Genomic DNA, 17,558 nt, shown 5'->3' on the forward strand with positions numbered 1-17,558 from the left:
GAAGACTGGAAAGTATCAGAGAAATCACAGAGAGGGAGGAGTTCAGGAGAGCAGCCCCATAATTTCTGACCTCACCCCTGAACTGTGCAGGCATGGATCTGATGCTAAATAGCATACCATACACCTGAGTACTGAGGTATAGAATAGACCACTGTCCAGATCTAAGACTGGCCATTGGGTGGCATACAACTGGGACAGATCTGAATAGCATTGCAAAAGCTTTGAAAACTGAACCGACATTGGAACCACAACCACAGAGGCAGGTCAGTACTTCTGACTCAAACTGGATGAACTGTATGCTAAAACGAAAAATATTACTGTTATCCATAAGATTTAAACAAGATCTAGACATTTAAAACATAACATTCAAAATGTCCAGTATTATTACCACCACGAGTGTGTGAAAGTTCTCATTGTTTCACATCTCCATCAATATTTACTCTCATAAAGCCTTTCTAATGTTGGTCATTCTGATAGAAGTATAATGAGTTCTCACTGAAATTTTTTTTTAAATTAATTTATTTATTTTTGGCTGTGTTGGGTCTTCATTTCTGTGCGAGGGCTTTCTCTAGGTGCGGCGAGCGGGGGCCACTCTTCATCACGGTGCGCGGGCCTCTCACTACCGCGGCCTCTCTTGTTGCAGAGCACAGGCTCTAGACGCGTAGGCTCAGTAGTTGTGGCTCACAGGCCCAGTTGCTCCGCGGCATGTGGGATCTTCCCAGACCAGGGCTCGAACCCGTGTCCCCTGCATTGGCAGGCAGATTCTCAACCACTGCGCCACCAGGGAAGCCCCTGAAATTTAATTTGTATTTCCCAGATTGCTGGTGAGGATTAGCACCGTTTCACTTTTTGGTTGACTATTTGAATAATCTATTTTGTGAAATGCCTGGTCAAGCCTCTTGCCAATTTTTCTATTGAGTTCTCTGTCTTTTTTCTATTAATTTGAATAACTTTGTATGTATTCTGAATATGGGTGCATTTTGGTTATATTTATTGCAAACATCTTCTTGTATGTTCCAGGGTGCATTTTTCACTTGCTTAATGATGTCCTCAACTTTTATTAATATAATCAAATAGAGAAAGTTTTTTTGATGGTTAGTGATATGGGTATCTGGCTTATTAAGATACCCACCCTGAGATCTATACTTTTGCCTTTACCTACCCAGAGATCATAAAGATATTTTTCTATGCTAAAAAAAAAAAAAAAAAAAAAAAGTCCAGTATTTAATCCAGTGATACTCAGCATACAAAGAATCAGGAAAATCTTAATTAGTATGAGAAAAGACAACCAACAAATGTCAAGGAAAAGATGACACAAATGTTGAAATTGTTGAAGATTGTTATAAAATGCTCCAGGAAGTAAGGGTGAATACTCCTGAAGTGAATGGAAAGGTAGAAAGTATCAAGAAAGAAGAGATATAAAGAGGAATCTAATGAAAGTATAATAACCAAACTAAAAAACTCACTGATGAACTCAATAGTAGAATAGACATGACAGAGGAAAGAGTCAGTGAACTTGAAGATAAATTCATTAAAATTATCTAATCCGAACAACAGAGAGAAAAAATAATTTAAAAAAAAGTTGCCCACAGCCAATATCGTTCTCAGTGGGGAACAACTGAAACCATTTCCTCTAAGATCAGGAATGAGACAAGGTTGTCCACTCTCACCACTATTATTCAACATAGTTTTGGAAGTTTTAGCCACAGCAATCAGAGAAGAAAAAGAAATAAAAGGAATCCAGATCGGAAAAGAAGAAGTAAAGCTGTCACTGTTTGCAGATGACATGATACTATACATAGAGAATCCTAAAGATGCTACCAGAAAACTACTAGAGCTAATCAACAAATCTGGTACAGTAGCAGGATACAAAATTAATGCACAGAACTCTCTTGCATTCCTATACACTAATGATGAAAAATCTGAAAGAGAAATTAAGGAAACACTCCCGTTTACCATTGCAACAAAAAGAATAAAATACCTAGGAATAAACCTACCTAAGGAGACAAAAGACCTCTATGCAGAAAACTCTAAGACACTGATGAAAGAAATTAAAAATGATACCAACAGACGGAGAGATACACCATGTTCTTGGATTGGAAGAATCAACATTGTGAAAATGACTATACTACCCAAAGAAATCTACAGATTCAGTGCAATCCCTATCAAACTACCAATGGCATTTTCCACAGAACTAGAACAAAAAATTTCACAATTTGTATGGAAACACAAAAGACCCTGCACAGACAAAGCAATCTTGAGAAACAAAAACAGAGCTGGAGGAATCAGGCCCCAGACTATACTACAAAGCTACAGTCATCAAGACAGTATGGTACTGGCACAAAAACAGAAATATAGATCAATGGAACAGGATAGAAAGTCCAGAGATAAACCCACACACATATGGTCACCTTATTTTTGGTAAAGGAGGCAAGAATACACAGTGGAGAAAAGACAGCCTCTTCAATAAGTGGTGCTGGGAAAACTGGACAGCTACATGGAAAAGAATGAAATTAGAACACTCCCTAACACCACACACAAAAATAAACTCAAAATGGATTAAAGACCTAAATGTAAGACCAGACACTATCAAACTCTTAGAAGAAAACATAGGCAGAACACTGTATGACATAAATCACAGCAAGATCCTTTTTGACCCACCTCCTAGAGAAATGGAAATAAAAACAAAAATAAACACATGGGACCTAATGAAACTTAAAACCTTTTGCACAGCAAAGGAAAACATAAACAAGATGAAAAGACAACCCTCAAAATGGGACAAAATATTTGCAAATGAAGAAACTGACAAATTAATCTCCAAAATTTACAAGTAGCTCATGCAGCTCAATATCAAAAAAACAAACAACCCAATCCAAAAATGGGCAGAAGACCTAAATAGACATTTCTCCAAAGAAGATATACAGATTGCCAACAAACACATGAAAGGATGCTCAACATCACTAATCATTAGAGAAATGCAAATCAAAACTACAATGAGGTATCACCTCACACCAGTCAGAATGGCCATCATCAAAAAATCTACAAACAATAAATGCTGGAGAGGGTGTGGAGAAAAGGGAACCCTCTTGCACTGTTGGTGGGAATGTAAATTGATACAGCCACTATGAAGAACAGTATGGAAGTTCCTTAAAAAACTAAACCTAGAACTACCATATGACCCAGCAATCCCACTACTGGGTGTATAGCCTGAGAAAGCCATAATTCAAAAAGAGTCATGTACCAAAATGTTCATTGCAGCTCTATTTACAATAGCCAGGACATGGAAGCAACCTAAGTGTCCATCGACAGATGAGTGGATAAAGAAGATGTGGCACATATATACAATGGAATATTACTCAGCCATAAAAAGAAACGAAATGGAGTTATTTGTAGTGAGGTGGATGGACCTAGAGTCTGTCATACAGAGTGAAGTTAAATCAGAAAGAGAAAAACAAATACTGTATGCTAACACATATATATGGAATCTCACCAAAAAAAAAATGTTTCTGAAGAACCTAGGGGCAGAACAGGAATAAAGACACAGACATAGAGAATGGACTTGAGGACACAGGGAAGGGGAAGGGGAAGCTGGGACAAAGTGAGAGAGTGGCATGGACATATATACACTACCAAATGTAAAATAGATAGCTAGTGGGAAGCAGCTGCATAGCACAGGGAGATCAGCTCGGTGCTTTGTGACCACCTAGAGAGGTGGGATAGGGAGGAAGGGAGTGAGACACAAGAGGCAGGAGATATGGGGATATATGTATATGTATAGCTGATTCACTTTGTTATAAAGCAGAAACTAACACACCATTGTAAAGCAAGTATACTCCAATAAAGATGTTAAAAAAAATTCAAAAATAAAATAAAAATAACAACAACAGGGACTTCCCTGGTGGCACAGTGGTTGGGAATCCGCCTGCCAATGCAGGGGACATGGGTTCGATCCCTGGCCCGGGAAGATCCCACATGCTGCGGGGCAGCTAAGCCCACGTGCCACAACTACTGAAGCCTGCACACCTGGAGCCCGTGCTTCGCAACAGGGGAGGCCACTGCAATGAGAAGCCCCCCCACTGCAATGAAGAGTAGCCCCTGCTCTCTGCAACTAGAGAAGGTCTGTGAGCCGCAACAAAGACCCAACACAGCCATAAAAAAAAATAAATAAATAAAAATAACAACAACAAAAAAAGTGAACAGAGCCTTAATGATCTGTGAGCCAGTACCTAATTTATGTCATCAGAATTCCAGAAGATTTTCAAAAAGAAATATTTGAAGAAATAATATATGAATATTTCCCAGATTTGAAAAGACATAAACCAAGAAGTTCAGTGAAGCACAAACAGCAAGCTGAACCCAGCAACATATGAACAAGATTTAACCCAGAATGCAAGGTTGGTTTAACAAAGAAAAATCAATCATTATGGGACTTCCCTGGCGGCGCAGTGGTTAAGACTCCACACTCCCAATGCAGGGGGCCTGGGTTCGATCCCTGATCCAGGAACTAGATCCCACATGCATGCCACAACTAAGAGTTCACTTGCCACAACTAAGGAGCCTGGCTGCCGCAACTAAGGAGCCCACCTGACGCAACTAAGACCCAACGCAACCAAATAAATAAATATTAAAAATCAATCATTATAACATAATATTAAGACAATAAAGGATAAAAACCACATGATCATTTCAATAGATGCAGAAAATGTACTTGACAGATAAAAACACTCAAAAAATTAGGAGCAGAAGAGATCTTCCTCAACCTAGTTAAAGCATTGACAAACACACAGCTGACATCATACTTAATGGTGAAAGACTGAAAGCTTTCCACCCAGGATCTGGAACAAGACAATGATATCCTCTCTTGTCACTTCAATATTACACTGGACGTTCTAGGAAAGTAAATTAGGAAAAAAAAAAAGAAAGAAAAAACATCCAGATTCAAATGGAGGAAGTAAACTCTCTCCATTTTCCAATGTTTTAATCTTCTATATATAACATTATAAGGAATAAACAAAAAACACGATTAGACATAATAAGCAATTTCAGTAAGGTTACAGGACACAAGATCAATATAAAAAAATCAACTGAATTTCTATATACTAACAATGAACAATCTAAAAATGAAATTAAGAAAATTCCATTTATTATAGCATCAAAAGTGAAACCATTTATATGAATTGCCCATAATAGGTAAATCCATATAGATGGAAAGTAGATTGGTGGTTGTCACATGGGAAGGGGATGGAGAGTGGCAGCTAATGGGCGTAGGTTTTTTTTGCGGGGGGGGGGGGCAAGAAAATATTAGTGGTGATGGTTGCACAACCTTGTGAATATAGTAAAAATGAATGAATCGTACACTTTAAAAATGTGGATTTTATAGTTTGTAAATTATATCTCAGTTTTTAAAAGAAAAAATACTTAAGAAAAGTTTAACAGAGTTATATATAATTACGTAGTTCTGTCTGCTTAAAGGACCTGAGAGCAGAGACACTACAGTTGCAATGAGCATACTTAGCACCCAGATCTTAGTTTCTGAATACAAGGAACCAGGGCTCATGGGGGAAATGCTTGATTCCAGGACAGGAGCAGGGAAAGTGCATGGCGATTTGGAATACCTTGGAAGTAACAAATTATGGAAGTGCTTAAGGAATGAAGGGGACATATCAAAAGGACACAGGAGCCAGATTGAAGAGGCTACCATTGACCAACTCTAGGGCAATATAAGATTCAAAATAAGCAAAGTAATGAATTATAATTCATTCAGTAAAATTCATGAGCCCATACTGATGTAAAATAAATGAATAAGTAAATAAATGGGGCATCTCAGGATCCTTAATCACACCTGCAAAGTTCCCTTTGCTATGTGAGGCAACATAGTCACAGGCTGTGGGAATTAGGACATGGGCATCTTTGGGGGGCCATTATTCTTCATACTACAACCCTCAACCTTCTATGGGCAGAAAGCAGGCTAAGATGACTACTCAGTTGCAAATACAGACCCTTGGCCATTCCAACATGCCCACCATAAGGGGAAGTGTAATGGAGAGGAAGTCAGAGTGGAAAGAGAAAATTGTCGTTAAAATAGCTTTATTTTGCAAATTTTACAAATACATATAACAATGTGAACATATTGTTAGGTTCTGCCACCCCTCAATCCTGAGGGCATTGGAAAGGGTTTGTGCAAGTTAGGGGCCTTGAAGCTTAAGCTTCAAAGGTTTCATGGTAAATCTGCCTCTGGTAGCAATTAAGAATATGGCACCTGGATCCACACCACCTGGGTTCAGGTTCCTGCTCTACACTTACCAGCTGTGTATGTTGATTGCATTGGTGTTACAGATCGGGTTCTCCAGAAGCAGATGCTGAGATGAAGTTTGAAGTGCGAGATATCTGTTAGAGATCAACATCTGTGAAAGGGACAGGAAGCAGGAAAGGGCAGAGGAAGAGGTCAAAGAAGCTTGACAAAGCGTTGATTAATGTGGCAGGAGGGCTAGAGCTAGTATTGCCTGTCAGAGCTGTCTCATGTTGGGCCTAAATGGCTGGGCCTTTATTCCCTCACTTTGCTCAGTCACTGGATGGCTATTAATGCCACCTTAAGAACTACCATTGGGGGACTTCCCTGGTGGTCCAGTGGTAAAGAATCCACCTTCCAATGCAGGGGACATGGGCTCGATCCCTGGCAACTAAGCCTGTGTGCCACAACTACTGAGCTCGTGTGCCTCAATTAGAGAGCCTGCGTGCTGCAAACTACAGAGCCCACGCGCTCTCGACCTCAGGCACCACAACTACAGAGCCCACGTGCCCTGGAGCCTGCGTGTGCCATAACTAGAGAGAGAAAAACCCACACGCCACAACTAGAGAGAAGCCTGCGTGCCGCAACGAAAGATCTGCACGCCTCAACAAAGATCCCGCGTGCCGCAACTGAGACCCGATGCAGCCAAATAAATAAATTTTTTTTTCAATTAAAAAAAAACCTCCATTGGATTTTCATAACAGGCTAAATTTCTTAGTATGACATGCAAAAACACTTCACAATCTGACAGGCCCAGCCACAAGGAACTTTTCATCATTTCTGCAACTCAAACTATTTTCCATCTCCGAACCTTGGCATACATAGTACCTTCTCCAGCAAAGCCCATCCCTCCCTTGCCCGACATCTTCCAGACAATTCCTTTTCATCCTTTTGGACCTGCACACGTTGCCCCCTCTGTGAAGCCCTCTCCACCGTCTATGCATGGGGATGGGCTCCCTCCTCAGGGTTGCCCTTGCTCACTGCACAACCCTTGGTTACCTTGACAGCACTTTGTGGTTGTTTACATCTCCCTCTCCCCTTGTGAGTCCAGGGTTGGATCTGCTATTTCTCTTTGTCCTCAGCACAGTAGAACAGGTGCTAAATATTTGTTAAATGAATGAATGAGTGAATAACACTGCCTGGGAAAGAGGGGGAAAGAATAAGTAGTAGGATATAATAATAATATTTTTGTTTGCTTCAGTGATCATGGGTATGTCGTGGAGAGGAGTGACCCAGGACCCCAGAGTTTTTGGTTGTATAGGTCCTAGATTTATCATGCGCTGATCCTAATGGCCTTCACCCTCTTTACCTCCGGTCAAAATTCTACTCATCCTTCAAGATGGTTCAGACATCAAGTCCTGTGTGAAGTGTTTTCTTACCCTCTGGTCTGTCACAGCTCTTTACCCGCACCGCTGTTACCATACCATGACATTTACTCTCCCGATTTCTCCATCAGAATCCAGTGATGTTTCTGCATTTCCACCCCTTGATCCAGAGGGGTGAATATTTTTGGATGGCGTTGTGCAGCCATAGACTGGTGAATTCATGCCTCACCACACCCGCTGCCTCAATTTCCCCAGGTGTGAAATATACACCGTGGAAATGTTTTCCCAGGGCTGTGATTTAGTGGAGGGTGGGCGGGCACTGAGGTTGCAGGCAGTCCACACGCGGTCTGGGGAGCTAGGGGGCAAGAAGGTGGGAGGTGGAGAGCGAGGGGAGGGGTCAGAGCGAGGAGGAGCCGGGGGCGGGCCGGAGCGGAGCGTCGGGCGCAGGGCCGGGCTGGAAGGTCTGAGAGGACGCGCGCCGGCGCCGGCGATGGGCCCCGCTGCGCGGCTGGCAGCGCTCTTGGCGGTGCTGACCCTCCAGGCAGGGGACCCGGCCGGGGTCGCGGCGCGCGGGGACACGTTCTCGGCGCTGACCAGTGTGGCGCGCGCCCTGGCGCCCGAGCGCCGGCTGCTGGGACTGCTGCGGCGCTACCTACGCGGGGAGGAGGCGCGGCTGCGGGATCTGACCAGGTGAGGGCACGAGGGTGGGGTCTGAGTAGGGGAGACCGAGTCAGAGGACGAGGCCAAGACACTGTGCCACGGTGGTGGAGGGGGGGGCGGGGGGGGGAGGGGTAACTCTTAGGTTCATCGTCACCCTGCCGGGGCCTCACACGCGGTGTCTCACCGTGAGACTGCGAAACCATGGCCCAGTGTGACTCCCCAGATACACCGTCATCCTGTGTGGGACCTCAAGACACCGTGTCACACTGTGTAGGACCTCTGACTCTGTCCCTCACACACACACAGTGACCCCCATCCAACATCGCACTGCCAAGTTGATACACTGTGGAAAAGTGTGGTGCAGCGACTTTGAGGCGGAGTAGGGCGGCACAAGGTGCTGAGTCAAGCTGTGTGGGCCCCCAGGCTCTGTGTCACAGAGACACAACGACATTGCAAGAGTGAAATGGAGAGAAGAGTGACACTGCAGCCACACATGTGTTGACCGTGTGATCCAGGGAACTGATGTTTAGTATGGGGTGACATTCTGTGACCATGTATGAGATTTACATGTCATTGAGACTGAGTAGGCATGACACTATGGATATCAGTCTGCATGTGAAGGATGCCGAGTAATTGTCCCGTTCACTGTATGAATAATGCTTTGTGTTCATCAGTTTATTCAACACGTATGTTTGAGTGCCTACCATGAGCCAAGCACTGTTCCAGGCACTAGGGAGAGAATGGTGAACAAGACCAAACCCTGCCCTCTAGGAGCTCCGAGTCTGTAACATCATGATTGTTCATCTGAGACGTCCATCCTTCCCCTTGCTTTCTGCTCTCCCTTCTCTTTACACATGTAACAGCTCTAAATACTATAACTGAGATGTTATATGAATATGAAAGTATTTGACACCAAGAAAACACCGGGCAAAACCATAGTTGATGCTAGGGGATGCTGAGTGTAGCACACACTGGCAGATGCTCAGCCAATGTTGTTTTGCTATACAGTCAACAAACTACTGTAAGACTTGGAACACTGAGGCACTGTCATCATGTATTGACTCTGCAGTGTCAAACAATGAAAGATGAATGACTGGTTATGATACCATGTGTATGAATATGTGCTGTGCACCTTCTCTTGGGACACTGAGAAGCTCACAATATGAGAAACAGAGGTGTAACCACATAGTTATCTGAATATATTAGTACTGTATTTATATCTTGTGACCCTCAGCTGAGCTGAGACCACAGAGGGCTATCTCACAATGCGCCACTGATAAAACTGTGAGTGAGTGTATGCGGTAGTAATACTGTTTCCAGGCCATATCGGAAGAAGGTGTGAGGGCCACTATGGCTGTGTGGGAGAGCCCATGTAGGAGAGAATCAGTTTGTGTGAGGAAGTGTATGTGAGAGATCTTGTTTGTTACTCAGTGGTGACTGAATGATGATGTAATTTGATACATGGTCTTAAGTATGTAGTTTGCTTATAAGTAGTTGTATGCATGTTTAAATTTACTGTTAGTTTGAAATAGCATGATGATACACACACATGTAGAGTATATGTAAGTGTGTATTACTTATAACAATAAACGATTATAATTTCAATAACTCTTGTCACTCTTTGGAGTAGCATAGTTGCCTAGTGTTCTGTGGGCCCATGCTTACAGAGCAAAATGACATAATTTTGTTCTTAATCCACATTCATTGGAGTCCAAGTTCATTGGTGGAAGTAGAACAGACCCTTCTCTTTGATTCAAGATGCCATCTTGCTCCCTGCTACTCATGTGCTTGTTCTCATTACCACTAATCTCTTTATTTGAGTGGCTTGGATAGAGATGGGTGTCAGAATCGTGATGCCGGGCCTCTTGGGAAACAGGTTCAGAAGAGAGAGCTTGCAGTGTTGATCACTTCTTCTTTGAATTTCTAAATTTAGAAATTAAATATTTTTGGTGTTGAAACTACTACTCCCTACCCCAAGTTAATGAATAAAAATTATACTAGTTATATTGGGTTGCCCAAAACGTTCGTTCGGGTTTTTCCGTAACATCTTCCAAAAACCTGAACGAACTTTCTGGCCAGCCCAATAATATATACAGTTGTATACTGGTATAGTATTACGAATACTAGTTATATAATATTTAGCTAACTCCTAGCTTTTTTTGTTGTTGCAGTTTTAAAAAAACCACCAAGATTTAAAAAGTAGTATCAGCAGCAATTATTTCTGTGCTAGGAATTAAGCATTCAGAATATCTCAGAAGAACCGAGACAAAGCCATTTCTGAGTTCCAAAGGAGAAACATATTGAATTAAAATAGCCCATGTATTGTGGTTGGGTAACCTGTCCAGGCTATGTTTAATGCAGGGATTGGGTTGCAAATTTTATGTGCAGATTCTTGAAGGAAAGGATCTGATTTTCCATTCTCAGCATTTGTTAAAGCAAAATGCCGTTTAGGAAACCTTGAGGTTTGAATTCAGCATCCAGTAACTCGGTCTCTGAAAACCAGCTATTTGCTCAGAGGCTGAGCATAAGGCCAACGTTTAGATTCCAAACCAGCCTCAGATAGCAGTTGATAGGTTTTTTTGTGTGTGTGTGACAGAAAGATGACATACCTGAACACTGAATTGAATTATGTGCTGCAGTAGAGATCAAACCCCTGCCCTAAATAAATTGACACCATAATACAAAGTGGGATGTGAAGAGAACAAGGAGATGTTGCTTTTTTTTTTTTTTAACATCTTTATTGGAGTATAATTGCTTTACAATGGTGTGTTAGTCTCTGCTTTATAGCAAAGTGAATCAGTTATACATATACATATGTTCCCATATCTCTTCCCTCTTGTGTCTCCCTCCCTCCCACCCTGGAGATGTTGCTTTTGATCTGATGGGTGACTTGGAACAGATCTTCACCTCTCTGTCTTGCTTCTTTCTCCTTGTGCCTCAGTTTCCTCTGATGCCTGGTATACGTTAGTTCTCAAGCACCAGCTGAGGAATCTGTTTATTCAGTTGTGGAAAAGGTGATGGAAAGAAATAATAGAATGGTTGTGCCGAAAGGATTCACAGAGATATCCTAGACTAGACCAGTTCTGCCATTTTATAGAGGAGGAAACTGAGGGATAGTTGGAGGCTGGGTCAGGATACCTCTCAGGTCTCCTTCCAGCTCCTTCCCATTCAACTGTCTTATAAAATCCCTGCCCACTCAGCTTCAGTTGTCCCTGGACACTTACCCTTCAGGCTGAACTCAAGCCCAAGTCTCGGCTTGTAAGTGTTTTTGTCTAGCAGTGGAATATCTTTCACTAAGTAGTTCCATATGGAGCTGAAGCAGGAAATAATGGGTAGTGAAAAAAAAATCCCACACCCTGGAGGCTGGTTTAGTTTCAAAACCCTAGAGTAGCTGCTCTCAGATACCACTGTCTTGGGGATCAGAGACGTCCTGGGACTTGACAGGCTTCCTATTTCTTCCCTGGGGCACCCAGGTGCAGATTCGTTTTCCTTAGTTTATGCTTGAATTGAATGTTTGGCTCACTAGAAGCACCTCTACCCGAAGCAAGTATTCTGTTTCAGGCTCTGTTTATAGTTGAGGCCCCCTTGAGAAATCCTTAGGTCTGACTGTTTCACGGGATTGAAATCCGCCACCACCCTGCCACTCCCTCTATTCGTCACTTCCATCCCTTTCCACTCACTGAAGTCCTCCACTCTGGCCAAAGGACTCTTCTATTCTCACGTGCTCTTGCATACATTCATATAAATCCATATCCTTTTCACTTTGTTCACACTTTCTCTTTTTTAAAATATTTATTTATTTATTTATTTATTTTTGGCTGCGTTGGGTTTTCATTGCTGCTCGCAGGCTTTCTCTAGTTGCAGCGAGCGGGGGCTACTCTTCGTTGCAGTGTGTGGGCTTCCCATTGTGGTGGCTTCTCTTGTTGCAGAGCACGGGCTTTAGGCATGCGGGCTTCAGTAGTTGTGGCATGTGGGCTCAGTAGTTGTGGCTCGCGGGCTCTAGAGCGCAGGCTCGGTAGTTGTAGTGCACGGGCTTAGTTGCTCCGTGGCATGTGGGATCTTCCCGGACCAGGGCTTGAATCCGTGTCACCTGCATTGGCAGGTGGATTCTTTTTTTTTTTTTTTTTTAATTTATTTTATGTATTTATTTTTGGCTGCATTGGGTCTTCGTTGCCGCACGCGGGCTTTCTCTAGTTGTGGCGAGCGGGGGCTACTCTTTGTTGCGGTGCGTGGGCTTCTCATTGCGTTGGCTTCTCTTGTTGCGGAGCACAGGCTCTAGGCACACGGGCTTCAGTAGTTGTGGCTCACGGGCTCAGTAGTTGTGGCTCGCGGGCTTTAGAGCGCAGGCTCAGTAGTTGTGGCGCACGGGCTTCGTTGCTCCGCGGCATGTGGGAACTTCCCGGACCAGGGCTCAAACCCGTGTCCCCTGCATTGGCAGGCGGATTCTTAACCACTGCGCCACCAGGGAAGTCCCCACACTTTTTTCTTTTACTTCCATTGTTGTTATTTTATTGTTTTCGAAATTAATCATTTTAAAACAAAGGGAAAACGGTCTTAGAGGGCAGGAGTAGAACTCTTATGTCTGCCTTACTATAACTAATAACTTTCAACAATATAACTCCTGTTAGAGGGTTAGCAATGGAATAACTATAGTATGCCAGGAAAGGAAACAGCATCTTTTGCTTGTATGAACACTCTTGTAGGACATCCAAGGAGGAGAGAAATTAATGACAAAGATGATCACTTCTGGCCCCAACATTTCTGGCCATTTTCTGCAAATGTTGGCAAACCAGAAAGGTTAGAAGCATGCTGGATAACCCACCTGTTCATTCCCCATTACAATCATCACCAGTTTCTATATGATCTGCTTCCTAAATATCTCTCTTGAAACCATCCCATTTTCTGCTCCCACTGTCACTGTTATGGTCTTTCTGCCTCTGGTCACTTCCACTTCTAACCCCTCCTCCCCACCCTCTCACAGATTTATATATGTAACGTATCATAGTGCATTCCACTCTCACTTAAAACCTTTTGCTGCTCCTAACTGCACGCAGGGTAAAAATCAAATTTCTCAGCATGGTCTATGAGGCACTCCTCACTTCTCCAGTCTAGTCTCCCCATCCTCCCAATATACCCCGTGCTCCAGCAATACTAAACGGCTTGTAATTTCTCTCTGTACCTTTGCATATGTTGAACTGTCTCTGCCTGCCTTGGAAGGAGGCCTCCTTCTCCCTTCCTCATTATTTGCATTTACCCATCAAGTCAGTTTATTATCTTCTCTGTGAAACCTTCTCTGACCTGCTCTGGCCAAATTAATCACCCCCTCTGTGTACTCTCCACTAAGCCTTGTTCTTAAATCTGGTGTTGCACCTGTAATGTAATTATTTGTGATCTCAAAGGCTGCAAGCCTTTAAGTTCAAGGTTATTGTCTTATTCAAAATTTTGTTCCTAGCTCCTAGAAGAATGTATTTCATTTATTCTTTCATAGAAATATATATTGAACTTAGGAAAAGAGTGATGAGAAATCAGCTATTTTCTTGTCCATGAAACCCTTGATTGGACTTCCCTGGTGGTACAGTGGTTAAGAATCCGCCTGCCAGTGCAGGGGACACGGGTTCAATCCCTGGTCCAGGAAGATCCCACATGCCACGGAGCAATTAAGCCTGTGAGCCACAACTACTGAGCCCGTGTGCCACAACTACTGAAGCCTGAGAGCCTAGAGCCCGTGCTCCACAACAAGAGAAGCCACCGCAATGAGAAGCCCGTGCACCACAATGAAGAGTAGCCCCCACTCGCTGCAACTAGAGAAAGCCCGTGCGCAGCAACGAAGACCAACACAGCAAAAAATAAATTAAAAAATAATAATAATAGATAAATTCTCCTTCTCCTCTCCTTCTTCCTCTCCTTCACCCTTTCCCTCCTCTTCCCCTCCCCCTCCCTTTCACCATCCTTTCCCCCTCCTCCTTATTAAAAAAAAAAAAAAAATCCTTGATCATTGGACCCTGTCTTGCCTGTTTATCCTCAGCTTCCAGCATGGAGTCTGACATCTAGCAAGTGACTTACTGAATGATCAAATATATGTCAAGCCTCTGTGCCTTTGGACACATTGGTCCCTGTTGGCTCAAAAAAACTACTCTCCTCCCTTCTTTGTTCTAGCTCCATGGGAAACAGTGTGGCAAAATCAGCCAAGAACCCCAGCTTCAGAGTCAGGCAGGCTTGGGTTCATTCCTGGCTTTGCTGTTTACCAACAGCGTAGCCTTGTTGCAGTTTCCCCTCCTGTAAAAAGTGCATGATAAAATCTATTCTAAGCATCACTGGGGGGATTAAATGAGACAATATGTTTAAACCACTTAACAGGATGCCTAATACATGGTAAGTGCTCAATAGTAGCTATTGATATTTTAACTAATCCTTTGGAACACAGATCAGGTGCCATATCCTCTGGAAAGTCTTCCCTTACACCTTCTAACTCCCACCTGGGTTAGGTGCCCTACCTACAAATTGCCAGAGCATTTCATAGCATTATATGCTTTCTTCTCTCATAGCACATATCACAGTTTTCATAATTAATTCAACAATGTTTTTGAGCTTCTACCAGATTCTAAGTTTTGATTATAGAGTGATAAGAGAAAAAAAGATTTTCTTATTTGTGACCTCCTTGAGAGCTCCACTCTCTCTTGCCTTTGGGTCTCGAGCATCTAGCATGATAGCTGACGTACAATAATTGACCAGTGGAGACTGACTCGCTGAAAGAACAAATGAATGGACCTACTCTTGTTGTGTTGGTAGTTTTGATATTCTTTGTGCTTATTGCTTAGAATATTACATGAGTCTCAAGGGGTTCAGCATTTCATTTTTAACTACTCTAAATGTGCATACACCATGCCAGCCTTCACTCGGTGGAGTGGTAGTATCAGTAGGTGAGATCATCCTACTCCTCTCTTTCAGGTTCTATGACAAGGTGCTATCTTTGCATGAAGATTCAGCAACCCCTGTGTCTAACCCTCTGCTTGCATTTACTCTCATCAAACGCCTACAGTCCGACTGGAAGAATGTGGTACATAGTCTGGAGGCCAGTGAGAACATCCGAGGTAATGAGGAGGAGGGCTGGAGGGTAAGAGAAGATTCTATCTCCTGACTTAGTGGAAAGGAGAGAGATTCTGAAGGGATGTGATGAAGGGTAATGAAGTGGGTAGGTATTACTTGATCTCCTTAGCTCTTAACTATTACAAAGAACTAGGTCCCTTTGTTAATATGTTTATATGATTATAATTAGAAAACACATTTTTCTTTTTTTTTTTTTTCAGTAAGTTTTTAGTTTAGTGGTTTTTTTTTTTTTTGGCTGCACCACACAGCATGAGGAACTTCCCTGACCGGAGATTGAACCTGCGCCCCCTGCAGTGGAAGCGTGGGGTCTTAACCACTGGACCACCAGGGAAGTCCTAGAAAGCACTTTCATATCCATTATCTCATTTGATCTTCAGTCCTGTGAAGAACTATAGGCTATATCATCCTATTTACATACGTGTAAAAGTGATGTCTTCTTCTTTTTCTTTTTTAGATTTTTTTTTTGATGTTGACCATTTTTAAAGTTTTTATTGAATTTGTTACAATATTGCTTCCGTTTTATGTTTTGGTTTTTTGTCTGCGAGGCACGTGGGATCTTAGCTCCCCGACTAGGGATCGAACCCACACCCCTTGCTTTGGAAGGCGAAGTCTTAACCACTGGACCGCCAGGGAAGTCCCTAAAAGTGATGTCTTCTAATAATTTCTATTTTATTAAGTTGCCACTACAGTGTGATCTGTAGTAAGATCACTTTCCTAATTTACTCTACTTTGTACTTGAAGAAGTTTGTTGACTTTGGGGAAGTTAAGAGGAAGAAGAGTTTGTCCCCCAAAAGGCAAGACTCCTGGAGACAGGTAGAATGGAACAACGGATAAAGGTGCTTAGTTTTTACTCTAGAGTGTTTGTTCCTCATTCAGAAGATTTTGTTACCCTGGGAACAAAAGCAGATAAAACATTATCTTTGCTCATGAAATAGTATGAGCCTGATGATTATGGTGATTAAGGTGATGATGCCTTGCTGTATTAAATGCTCACCGCCTGTTTTTTGAATGGTAGATTGATGCTTTCATGACCTTTACAGCTCTGAAGGATGGTTATGAGAAGGTGGAACAGGACCTGCCAGCCTTTGAGGACCTTGAGGGAGCAGCAAGGGCCCTGATGCGGCTGCAGGACGTGTACATGCTCAGTGTGAAGGGACTTGCCCGAGGCGTCTTCCAGAGAGTCACCGGCTGTGCTGTCACTGACCTGTACAGTCCCAGACGGCTTTTTTCCCTCACGGGGGATGACTGCTTCCAAGTTGGCAAGGTAATGATATTCAGAGAGAGGGCAAATTGCTCAGCTCTCTTTCTGGGGGATGAAATCACTGTATCCCGATTCCTTTTACATATTTCTGATCCTGACAGCAAACTTGGAAATTTGGTATTATTCCCCATTTTCAGATGAAGAAACTGAGGTTCAGAGAGGGTAAATAACTTGCCTAAGGTTACACAGTTTTAAGTAGCAGAACTAAAATTTGAACCTGCATCTTTTAACTCTGAATCCCATGCTCTTTCCATAATAAGGAAATCACATACTTAGGACACTCTTGAGAGTGAAGGAGGTGTTATTAGCCAGGATGACAGACATAAAATGGGACTGTCCTGGGAAAAATGGCCCTATGGTCACCCTAAGTAGAGCACCCCGCCAGTAGATGAGCAGCCAGGTGGAAAGGAGAAGCAGCGTCAAAGGGTGGCGGAAAGGAAAGGAAATGGTGATGTGAAGGTCGATCACGGAAACTCAGCCGCCTGAGACTTTGTGAAATCCCTTGCAACATTTCCTAGGCATTTATAAATACTAAATTAAAGTAGTGCCAAAACACAGGCCATTTGGGAATTCCCTGGTGGTCCAGTGGTTAGGACTCTGCACTTCCACTGCAGGGGTCACAGGTTCGATCCCTGGTCAGGGAACTAAGATCCTGTAAGGCGCATGCTGCGGCCAATGGAAAAAAACATCATCGCTTTAACATTGCTTGAGAAAACAGATTTCAAGAACCTTCCATATAAGATATTTAACTGATCTTTGTCACAAGTTTTAAACACTCTTGAGGTTATTTTACAATATATTCTTTGTTAGCCTTTGCCCAAGAAGTAATGGAGTAAATCCTTTTTAATTTTGAAGATGCATATTGCAGGAAAGTGAATTTTTCCCAGCCCCTGCAGTATTCGTTAGCCGATATAAG

General features: G+C 42.8%; 1 protein-coding gene and 1 non-coding gene across 2 annotated transcripts in view; both read left to right on the plus strand.

Moving 5' to 3' along the window:
* The first annotated feature begins 8,048 nt into the window (after positions 1 to 8,048).
* Positions 8,049 to 17,558, plus strand: part of P4HA3 (prolyl 4-hydroxylase subunit alpha 3) — a 34,428-nt gene continuing 24,918 nt past the window's right edge. Inside the window, exons 1-3 of the mRNA XM_068556415.1 lie at positions 8,049 to 8,304; positions 15,223 to 15,365; positions 16,422 to 16,645. Coding sequence (XP_068412516.1) covers positions 8,105 to 8,304; positions 15,223 to 15,365; positions 16,422 to 16,645 — 567 coding nt within the window. The 5' untranslated portion in view covers positions 8,049 to 8,104. The remainder of the gene's footprint in view (positions 8,305 to 15,222; positions 15,366 to 16,421; positions 16,646 to 17,558) is intronic.
* TRNAG-UCC (transfer RNA glycine (anticodon UCC)) lies at positions 17,214 to 17,286 on the plus strand. Its single transcript has one exon. It is a non-coding gene; the product is annotated as a tRNA-Gly (tRNA).

The sequence above is a fragment of the Eschrichtius robustus genome, chromosome 11 (assembly GCF_028021215.1).
Source record: "Eschrichtius robustus isolate mEscRob2 chromosome 11, mEscRob2.pri, whole genome shotgun sequence".
Classification (NCBI taxonomy): domain Eukaryota; kingdom Metazoa; phylum Chordata; class Mammalia; order Artiodactyla; family Eschrichtiidae; genus Eschrichtius; species Eschrichtius robustus.